Source organism: Kryptolebias marmoratus, linkage group LG2 (genome assembly GCF_001649575.2).
Source record: "Kryptolebias marmoratus isolate JLee-2015 linkage group LG2, ASM164957v2, whole genome shotgun sequence".
Taxonomy (NCBI): domain Eukaryota; kingdom Metazoa; phylum Chordata; class Actinopteri; order Cyprinodontiformes; family Rivulidae; genus Kryptolebias; species Kryptolebias marmoratus.
In genome coordinates this window covers 12,443,780-12,454,945 of record NC_051431.1, presented here as the reverse complement: position 1 = coordinate 12,454,945, position 11,166 = coordinate 12,443,780, and the positions used below count along the sequence as shown (strand labels likewise).

Here is an 11,166-nt window from a genome sequence, read left to right as displayed (position 1 = left end):
CAGAGAGAGAGAGAGAGAGTGTGTGTGAAGAACGCTGATGAGATATGAAATAACCAGTAGCCAATTGAATAAGCTACCCTTTTGGATTTATATATTTGTAAATCTGACTCTGTGCCTCACCAACCATGAACCTCACCGCACGTCACTGGTCATAAAAAAGTGCCAACACCCTGAGCAAAGATAATAAAGATTATCTCATCTTTCTTTAACCATTTCAGTCTGACTTTTTGAGTGTGTAAGACTTCTACAGCATTCAAATCCTTCACAATAAAACTCGTGTCCGAAATGATCTCACCTGTTTTTGGGGAGAGGCTTGTCTTGTTTGTTGAAGAAAGTGGTCCAGTGGACGAAGAGTTCTCAACACATTCCACAGATGCTTCAGCTTCAGTCCACGCAGGTCAGAGAAGACGCTTTAAAAAAGAAAGTCATTCAGAGCTGCTGACATGCAGTCAGTCCCACAGGATCCTCTTGAATGAGTTGGATAATTAATTATTACCCAGAACAATAATTATAGAGTGAAAGGGATTTTTCTCTCTCTGCTCTGTCTGATCATTTTGTTCTGCTTTCGACTTACTGTCAGCAGCCACAGCTTAAATAAATGTCAGTAAAGAGTGGGCTGAGGGCTTGAAACTGACTGCAAAACAGGGCAGAGACTTGCGGTGGGGGGAGGAGGAAAGTGTAGTTTTGCACATGTGTATGACAGGAAGTACGCTAGGGGGGTGGAATCTGCATTAGCTTGCAGTGTAACAGAAATGAAACATACGTTAGTGCTGCTGTCATAGAAACATTTTAAACATGTTTTTGAGAAACTGAGACTTAGTGGGCTCACAACCACAAACCTGTATTCCATAACCTGAATTTCTACATTTTACTTCACTCTGATTTACTTTCATTTTGACGATTATGTGTAGATCAGTCACGCCTAACTTCTTGTAACTAATAAACAATTTAAGATAAGAGCTACATGCAGACACTTTTGTAACTGCTGGCCCACATCTTGTGTATATCAAATACAAGATGTGTCAGGGCACAGTTTTCTTTTCTATTTATAAAAGAGTCTGCATTGTAAACCTGATCTTGGACTGTAAATATCAGCTGTGAATGTTGTATATTTGCCAAAACACTGAAATGCATACCAGAGGGCAGCAACAGGGAAAGCAAAGAAGAGTGAAGACTGAATGAAAAGAGAAAAAAGCTCATTATATTTTTGACAATGACACTGTTCAATCCTCTAAACTGGATTTACCCAACATTTCACTTTAGGGCATAATATATTACTTGTTTCTTCTTTTGAGTAAAATTCCAAGTTAATTATTACTTATTCCATTTAGTTTCAGTTTCTGACTGTGATGCAACTCGCAAGCATCGAGGGAGGAACAGTATTTACTGTGTTGGTTCTCTTTACAGACGAATTATACTCTGACCTTTTGAACTGGTGTTCTGTGGAATGGTTATATACAGTTATTATCTTACCTGATGTAGATACATCTTCGCTTACAGAAAACACACAAATTTACCATGTGTCATTTGGTTTTACACATGCATTTGCATGTGGAAAACCAAAGCATAAACATGCTGAAAATGTTCCAAAATCATACAAAAAACTTCTGTTTCACGTGCTAATTTAACAAGTTTTCACAAGTGAAAAACCTTGTTAATAATAATATGTAGTTCCTAAACGTATCAATGTCAGTGTAAAATGTATGAGGCTCAGATCTGTTTGCTTAGTTAAATCCAGGTGGCAACTTTTTTTTTTTGGCCAGGTAGTGTAGTTCTGCTTTACGGAAATGTTTTGTTTTAGAGGATAATCTTACCTTTTTTGTCAATGACTTCTTATCAATGACGGCTTAGTGGTTAGCACTGTTGCCCCACAGCAAGAAGATCCTGGGTTCAAGTCCCAAGTTGGACATGTGGTCTTTCTGTGTGGAGTTTGCTTGTTCTTCTTGTGTTTGCATGCTGGTTTCCTCCAACACTTTGCCAGCTATGTTGTATGATTTGGAGACAATAGCACTGACAAAAAGTCAGGAGACCAAACTGGAAGTGGCAGAGCTGAAGATGTTGAGGTTCTCCTTGGGAGGGACAAGAGCAGATAGATTTAAGAATGAGGTCATCAGAGGTACAGGCTGAATGACTGGGAGATAAAGTTAGAGAGGCCAGACTGAGATGGTTTGGACATGTGCAGAGGAGGTATATTGGTAGAATGATGTTAGAAGCAGCTGCCAGGAAAAAGACAAAGAGGAGATATATGGATGTAGTTACAGAGGACATGGAGGGAGTTGGAGTGAGGATGGCTTGCTGTGGGGACCCCCTGAAAAGGGAACAGCTGAAAGAAAAAGAATAAATAAATAAAACACAAATAACTGTACCATAGGAAACAACCATAAATTTTGTCACAGTTTGAACAAAACAGATGTAGCATAAGTTGTGGTTTGACTTCCTAAAACATTTAAAATCTTTTGTTTGCTTTTGAATTTAAAAGGAAAAGGAAGTAGGTATGTTGTTGCACCTCACATCCCAGCAGCTGAACCTCTGGAAGCTGAGCTTATTGTGAACTTGACCTCTGCCACCAAAAGCACACTGCCAAGTTTAATTTATGGAAGTGTGTACTGTGTCTCCATAGCTACACTGAAATAATGACACCAGTTATTTTGATTTAATGGCTTACATTTCTCTGACAATTGACCATCTGGCTATTATATGACAATGTGTAAGAGAGAAAAATCCACAAAATGACCAACAACTGCAAATTCACCACAGTCAGAACAATAATGAGAAAACTAGACCTCATTCTTCATTTGCTAAATTGTAATATGTATATCTTTTTTACAAATCTATTTTTAAATCAATACATATCATTAAAAAATCATTATTACATTGTTTTTGTCATTTATTAAAAGTCTGTGAGTTTGATTGTCCGCAAAAACATCAAAACATCAACATGTCATGTCTGTTTGCTGCAAATACCAGGATGTTGATTTTATTTTACTTTTCATGAACAAATAATGTTTTGTGAACTACATGTCCTCATAACGCTACATTGTCAACTTCCATGATTCCTTTAAGACCATTTGTAAAGCCAAATCAGTTAAGACTTTTTTATTGTTGTATGTAAATAAAGCCAATTGTAAAAGTGCTTTTTTGCTGAAATGTTCAGTTCAGTTCAGCTTTATTTGTATGGGAAATTTGGGGTTTACAGTGGTAGTAAAAACATAATCAAGACAAAAGTACCATGAAAAACCATAATAAACAGTAATACAATAACAGGAAATTAGAACATGAAAAAAAACAAACCGGATTTTAGTGACTGACGGGTGCAAAAACACAGGAAACGGGTAAACTCGCACCAAAAACCTACTGAACTTAACATGCCACAAACTGCGAGATAAGCTGCAAACACATGAATGATGTAAACTCTAAAACACACAAACACAACAAACAAATGCAACAGAAAGTCAATGCAAAATAAAAAATGTTGCAATCACATAAAATAGACAAAAGCAAAAACATACAACCAGCAAAACAAATGCATAGAAAAAATGCTGCAAGTACCAAAAATGCCACCAAGTAAGAAAAGCTGCAAACTCACTCCACAAAACAGAAGAACACCAGACCACTAGGGGGACTCAAGGTTGGATATTTGCTCTTTGCGGATTCAGCGGTGTCTTCCTGACTTTTGACCATGCTGGCAGTGAGATTTCAGTCCCACCATCCATGTGTTTCTTCCACTTAAACACGGTTGGACATGTTTTAAATGTTTTAACTTCTGGATTAGGTACCAAGACATTTTCCAGTGTCTAACACTTCAAAAAATATATTTTGCCTTTGCCCCTGATTTGATTTTAAGCAGCTTCTGTTTGATTTTATATGTGTCTGAAAGCTGGTATTGTGCTGTAAGTTTGTAAATTGTTTTACATAGATGATTTATTCTCTTTAAAAATGCATTATGCCTAAGTGCAGTGGCAACCTCAGCAACTGGCCTTACCGCCTAATGTACTCGATGGTCAAACTGCAGATCACTGCTTCTACAGCCAACAATGGATGAGGAAAGTGCAATTAGAGTTTGCGATCATGTTACACGATTACAAACTAAACAATGTGAACAAACAAGCTTGTTGTTCAATGTCTTTCAGTTTGTGGTTCTCTCAGGATGAGTAAAAACCCCAAAATTGTTTACATCAGACCGATCTTCCTGGCCAGAAAACTCAAATTTAGATGTCATACGATGAGGTTAAGACACATCAAACTTTTCCAAAAACATATTTAAGTTTTAATTAAATAACAAAGACAGACATAAGGTCTTCACTTATAGAAAATTCAGAAATTACATTTCTTTAATATGCAAGAGTGAAACATTACTTTCAGTTCTTTGGTAAAACCATTTTTTGCAAGCAATAACTGTCTGGAACTCATAGACATTAAAGACTGGGTTTCCTATTTTGCAAATGGTCTGTCATTCCTTTTCTGCAGCAGTCTTTGGTTTTAGTTTATTTTGGGGCCTTTCTGACTTTAGTTCTGTTTTCAGTTAAGTGAAATTGCCTTACCTATTGCTGAATATTCTGGGAGAAAGAGCAGGCATTCTTGACTTCCTCAGTCCTAGAGCAAGATACTACGGCCCACAAGTGTGTTCCTCACTTTTGTATTGAAATTGATTTGATTTGGACTGATTTTAATTGAAGTGATTCTTTAATAATCCTCAACAGGGAACTGTTTCCATTCTGGTATAAATTATTGATGATAAAAAACAGTTAAATGTAATTTACAGACTGCTAGAAACCTGGAGTTATTGTTAATTGGTTTGGAATGTGACGTAAAGTTTCAATATTCTACTTTCCTATTAAAACTTCAAGGGTTATGGCTAATTGTTTAATACTATGTGGGTCACAGTCTGAAGACCATAGTGTTTCTACCACATATCAGCACATAGTGATGGTTTGTGAAGAACAAACAGAGTATCTGAGGGGTTTATTTAAATCCAAATCTTGATTCTCCACTCGAACGCTAATGGGATTTTTATTATCAGGTAGCTTTGGTTTATTAAACCTAACCAAGTTTTTAAAAAGGCCAAAATATCAGCAACAGCACAGACCAGAGTTCTGATTTCCTCAGGGTATTTTAGTTTTTAAGGAGTCATCTGACTTTTCTGTTCTGGCATTGCTGAATGGCTCATATTTTGTGGTGAAAGATGAGTATTTGCTTGTGTGAAGATCTCTCTTTATGGTTAGATCTAATGTTTCTCTGCAGTACAATTCTCTTTAATAGGCTGAATGATGTGAAGTGGTTCATCTGGATTCATCATCATCAACATTCAGGGCTTTTATACTCATCAAGTTCCTATTTTCTTAGGAAAATACTCCAAATACTCCCTACATCTCTCCGGTGGATCTTTCTCCTGGCCAGTGCCTTAAACAAAAACAAAAAAATGGGAATGTGTAAATATTTTATATTTTTATAGTGTGCTGTGTTAAATGTGAAACGCTGCACAGTACCAAGCTCAGGTAAAAAGGTTCCCAGTAAGTTCAGACCATTTACCATTTAAGGCGTCATGTCATTTGCGCGGCATGATACTCCTGACACTCCAAATAACCTCTTGAGAGCACAGGCAATTGAATTTTGATAAAAATACCCCTTTTTCCCGGAGTCTTTTTTAAAAACTGATAACTCCTCTGTGAACCCAGCACAAAATGGAATTGCTCCTACTAGCTGTGATCAATAGCTTGGTTTGTGTTGAGTTAATGTGTGTAGGTGTGTGCAAGTGAAGTTGCAGAACAAAACACTAAATTCCAATGAAGCAGACAACAAATGAGCTCTGGGAGCTCTTGAAGGTTTAGAGGACCACAACGCTATGATTCAAAAAGAATGAGTCTTCATGCCTCACAAATGTAGTTATAATAGTTCAGATTTATTGGAGAGGTGTTCTGTAGGAAAATTATGAACCATTAGTATCTTACATGCTGTAAATAGCTCTTTAATCAACTTTGGTTTGGACAAACAGAGGTTAGTTGTGACCAAACAGTCAAGCTAATGGGCAGTCTGAGACCAAAGAGGATTACTGCTATAAGTTGTTTTTTTCAGCTTCTCACTTCTTCAGGGGTTGCCACAGTGAGCAAACGCACACCAACAATTTGGCAATTTTCTTACGCCAGACACCCTTCCTACCACAACCTGGGCTCAAACTTGCAGCCTCAGGATTGAAAGACCGTGGCACTGACCACCAAGCTACTACAGCTCCAGGATTATAAATAAAAATCTTTCAGGATGGTTTTTATGAATTCTACTCTACAAACCTTTTTGCTTCCATCAAATTTACATTAGGCAGTGATTTACATAAAATTCTGTGGTCATTTACACTGAAGACGTGAATCAACAAGAGTCAACACCTAAAAAAGGTTTTCTTTAATGTTTGATGTCTGCAACAGATAAGATAGCAAAGATTTTTTTTTTTTAAATCTAACTATCTATTTAAAAGTTAGTGCTTAAATGATTCCGCTATAATTTTTCTTGTAGTCAAACCAAGACCAACAATCTTCTGTGACTAATAACTGGTGAGGTACTTTTAATGTTATCCAAAATAAAAAGTACATTACAATACGCTTGTTTTAATGTACTTCCCAGACAAACACGCCAGTTTGATAAAAAAAAAAAAAAATGCACTTAATACGTATTTGTTATGCTCATGCAAATCAAAAATGCTCCCTTTCATGGTCACATTCCTCTGAAGACCTGAAGTTAAAATCAGTTGCTATAGCAGCTAAAAGCAGATATATTTTTTCCTGAAGAGACGCCGTTTATATCTCAAGGTCATTAATCAGACCAGTTCTGAAACAAGACTGCTTTTAATGGAAAACTTGCCATTCTCCCCTGGTTAGATTACCATTTTTTTTTCTTTTAGGAAGTTAGATAGCGCAAAATAAAAACTTAATTTCCGATTCTAGGTATAAGCCAGGGCTTCGTTTCTTTTGCTTACAAAAGTGAAGAGTCTCCGCTTCCACTTGCCAATGCAAAAAGAAAAAAAAATGCCTCAAATATTGTAGCTCATGGCTCATAGACAAAACGGCCAACACTTGAAAGAGATAAAAGGAGACATAAAGAGAGAAAGAGAGTATGATTTGGCATCATTTAGCAATAATGATGGCTGCAGTATCGGGGGCGAACAAGGATGCATTTTCACCAGAATCGACTGAAGTGCACCCATCAAAGAATGGAAAACAAATCACTCTCGCCTCCTCTGCAACCACAGGGACCTCTTGAGTTCCACTCAATCTGTGAGCTGTGGAAAAAAACCTGCCTTTGTCTGCCAAAAGCCACCTGTAATTTTTTTTGTTCTTCTTTTTTCATGTGAGCACATCAATATGTGAATCCATCAGATCTTTAATTAAATCCATGTTGGGTCCATATGAGAATGCAGGCTCTAATGTCAGTATATTTAAAAAAGAAATTACACCTGCCACATTTAGAATAATTTGTTCTTCTGCCAGTCAGTGAAGTGAGGAGTAATTTATTGCTGCAGCTCAAACAGTTCTCATTCTTTTATGTTCTATTCAAAGCAAGCCTTCCAGTATAGAAACCCTGATTGACAGACGTTTTCGGACATGGAGTCTGAATGCGTCTGAGAGGAGGTTTATTCATAACTGCGTCATGTTTAGTCTTGAAAACGCTAAAAAAATAATAATAAAACAGTAGTCGTGGAAGGATAAATAAAAATTCCCAGACAAAGAGAACAATGTTAAAAGTTTGTATTCTCCATTATAAAGGTCAGGAGGGTCATTCAAACAGGTTGTACATAAATTTCACAAATGCATAAAGTTCAGGTTACATCTTTTCATAATAGACCATCATAACTACAGCATGTTCAGAAGACATCAATTTAATTCTACTTCACAAAAACCATGCAATATATTGACACATAAGGGAGTCAATAATTGAACTAGATAAACATAAAATTCTTGTTTAGTAAGCCATTTTGTCCATCCTAGCAATTAGATCTCACGGAGAAGTCTGCTTCTTCTAAAAGATGAGTCCATTCATCTGCTCATAATTAACAGTCTAATACGGTCAGCTGTAAAGACACATTACTCATCATTTCGATGAACCGCTTGATTTCAGAGATGCATGACTCTGTGTCTCCACACAATGGGAACATAATCACCGCTCAGCAATAGCTACTTAGGCTCCAGTTGTATAATCTGTAAGGTGCAGGCAGAAATGTTTGAGGGAGGGTGGAGGGCAGAAAGATGAAAAAGTCTGGTAATAAAGGTCTGTTTCTAGAGTTCATTTAAACCCATAATGGCATCTATCATTACGCATGTTTTTCAAGGAATCTTTTGTGGCTTGAAACTGATGGCAATTACTGTAAATCTTCTTTTGCCAGATCAATACATCCAGGATGTGACTTTATGGGGGTTCATTTGATACCTCAGTATGCATGCATTCACTTTAGCAATTACCAGCAAGGAAAGTCTTTTGTTGCTGCACAGGAAAAAAAAGGCCATCACTGAAAGATGGTGAGAACAATATAGTTATTTATTGAAAGCATATATTATGAGTGCCAGCAATTCTCATCAGTCTACCTGCAGATTACTTTTATATTTGCCTACTTGTATGTAATTCAGAACTTAGCTTGTGGTAAAATGCCATTTCCTGTTTCACTTCAAGACACGTTGCAGTGAGTGAAAAATAATAATCATGCTGTTATTCATTTCCATGACAAGTTCAGAGTTAAAGTTTGACTCCAGCTTTTATCTGTAAGGACTTGCCAGGTCAATCACAAAAACCGGAGTGTGAAATAGAACCAGGGCAGTTTTCTCGATAAAAATAATTCAGTACTTCAAAAGATGAAAGAGAGCCAGTAACAGCAGAGGTAACAAGATTAAAAGAAGCTCTGAAAACCTCCGGTTTGAAGGGGAAAAAAAACTTGAAAGTGACACAAACTGAGCATGGAAGAATCCAAACAGCAGGACACTTCTTCCTCATAAGAACCGTGTGATTTGTAAACTGTCTTTTGTCTCTCTTTCAAACGAGTCTCTCTCTCTCTCTTTCTCTCTGCGGTCAGAGGATGCTGACCCTCTCGGTGAGGCCTTGCATATCCGAATCCCCGCTCTCGTCGTCAGAGGCGGATGCCGGGGGAGGGGGCACGAGGTGAGGTGGGTACGGCAGGCTGTGCTCCTGGGAGTACATCTGCCAGCGGCTGTCGTCACTCTCATGGGTGATGTAACGCCCACCGAGTTTGGTCTCCAGCTCCCGCAGGTCCAGCCACGTCTGGTAGTCCTGAAAAATGAGGAGTAAACAAAAGGATGAAATTTCCCTTTCAGAAGCCTTGAAATTAGATTGATGTTAAACGGGGCTTTTATGGGTTTGACAGGTCTATAATGCACCATCCAGTAATTACTTCAGATTCTGAGTGTGTTATCTGCATGAGCGAGGCACAAAAAACATGGAATAACCCTGAAATTATAAATGACATTTTCATTCACTTAAGGGTTATCGTGAAAGATTAATTAAAGCATGACATACTTGCAACTAAACAGTGGCTTAAACCTACACAGTCAAAACCATCATTCTTACAGCTAATTCCTACTTTTACATCATCATATATAATTTATAACTGATACATGTCAGCCTTTAACTCACAGTTCATAACTTTGACTCAGCTGCAGACTCTTTGGGCTTAAAACTGCTATTTTCTATAACAAGTACAGATTTTATAAAGTGATTTCAGGGTCTTTAAGCATTGATAGAATCTATGAAAAGGCTGGGTGAGAAAGTTGTACTGGAAGGATGTTAAAACATTCAAAAGGCAAGCCATACTTTTTTTAATCATAAATATTTATGAACGAGTGTGTTTAAGCGCATAGCATTTTTATCCCACCTGTAAATATGAATGACTCAGACTTTTGTCGACGCTGTAGCGTTTCCTCATCTTAACCTGCAGCAGGTTGTTGATCAAGTCGATTGCTGCAAACACAACATTCAGCATTCAGATTAATTCAAATAAAGCAACAAAGATATAGATCTAAACTTCACTATACCTAAATACTAGTGCAAAGTATAAAAGGAAAAAAATGGAAACAGAACAGCAGCTAAAAAAGCAGAAGTAGATATTTTTATTGGAATATATTTTTGCTTTTTGCAGCTTTGACATGACACTTCCTGCCTCGTTCAGAATGAGTTTGAGTGAGGAAATGTGACGCTTTCTTCTGTTTTGTGCTGAACTGCTGGAAAGAAGCTCTAGAGCAGAGGTGGGCAGTCCTGGTCCTCGAGGGCCACCATCCTGTATATTTTACTTGTTTCTCTGCTCCAACACACCTGATTTGAATCAATGGGTGATTAACAGGCTTCTGCAGAACATGAAGAGGTGATTAAACCACTGAATCAAGTGTGTTGGAGCAAGAAACAAGGAAAACATGCAGGATAGTGGTCCTCGAGGACCAGATTGCCTATCCCTGCTCTAGAGGCACAACAACAAACCGCATGGTAACCATCCTTGTGCATTAAATAAAAAATACATAAAGACACACTTCAGTTAAAAATAGATAAAAAACATTAATTTAGAACAGTTTTGGAATAAATTAATGGTCCCAATCTCAAGATTTACATGCAAGTTATCTTCAGTTAAACACAATGTCAATTTTCTAAAATTATATTACTATTTAGACTAAAAAACATAACAAAAGCTATAGAACTAGGCTTGAATTTGATAAGACAGTATACACTGATGATAGTTTGCACATCTTTTTAAGTCTAGGTTGGTTTATAAACTGTGGTGCTCTTCACCCAAAGCTGTCATGAAAGCTGCTGCTGCCACTAAGAGAAACTTGGTCTCTTTCCGTCATATAGAACATGCATCAATCTGTCTTTTTTCTTTACCCACTTTACCGTGCAGGGGAACTGGTGCCTATCTCCAGCAGCTATTGGATAAAAGTCACCCTGGACAAGTCGCCAGTCTGACACAGGGCCCATTGAGACAAACAAGACGAACAACCATTCAAACATTCAAATGATAGGTTAAATGATAACTCTAACTCTAACTGTACAGGTGCTGGTCATAAAATTAGAATATCATGAAAAAGTAGATTGATTTCAGTAATTCCATTTAAAAAGTGAAACTTGTATATTATATTCATACATTACATACAAACTCATATATTTCAAATGTTTATTTCGTTTAAT

At 37.2% G+C, this 11,166-nt stretch overlaps 2 protein-coding genes across 3 annotated transcripts in view; both read right to left on the bottom strand.

Moving 5' to 3' along the window:
• gpr184 (G protein-coupled receptor 184) overlaps nucleotides 1–652 on the bottom strand; it is a 5,314-nt gene extending 4,662 nt beyond the window's left edge. The window contains exon 1 of the mRNA XM_017428982.3: nucleotides 296–652. The gene's annotated coding sequence lies outside the window, so the exon portion shown is untranslated. The remainder of the gene's footprint in view (nucleotides 1–295) is intronic.
• Nucleotides 653–7,716: 7,064 nt separating this feature from the next.
• The window catches only part of prkd2 (protein kinase D2), a 41,258-nt gene continuing 37,808 nt past the window's right edge, over nucleotides 7,717–11,166 (bottom strand). For both annotated transcript variants that reach the window (XM_017429024.3, XM_025008773.2), the window contains 2 exons: nucleotides 9,866–9,951; nucleotides 7,717–9,264 (listed from right to left, as the gene is read on the bottom strand). In XM_017429024.3, coding sequence (XP_017284513.1) covers nucleotides 9,046–9,264; nucleotides 9,866–9,951 — 305 coding nt within the window. In that variant the 3' untranslated portion in view covers nucleotides 7,717–9,045. The remainder of the gene's footprint in view (nucleotides 9,265–9,865; nucleotides 9,952–11,166) is intronic.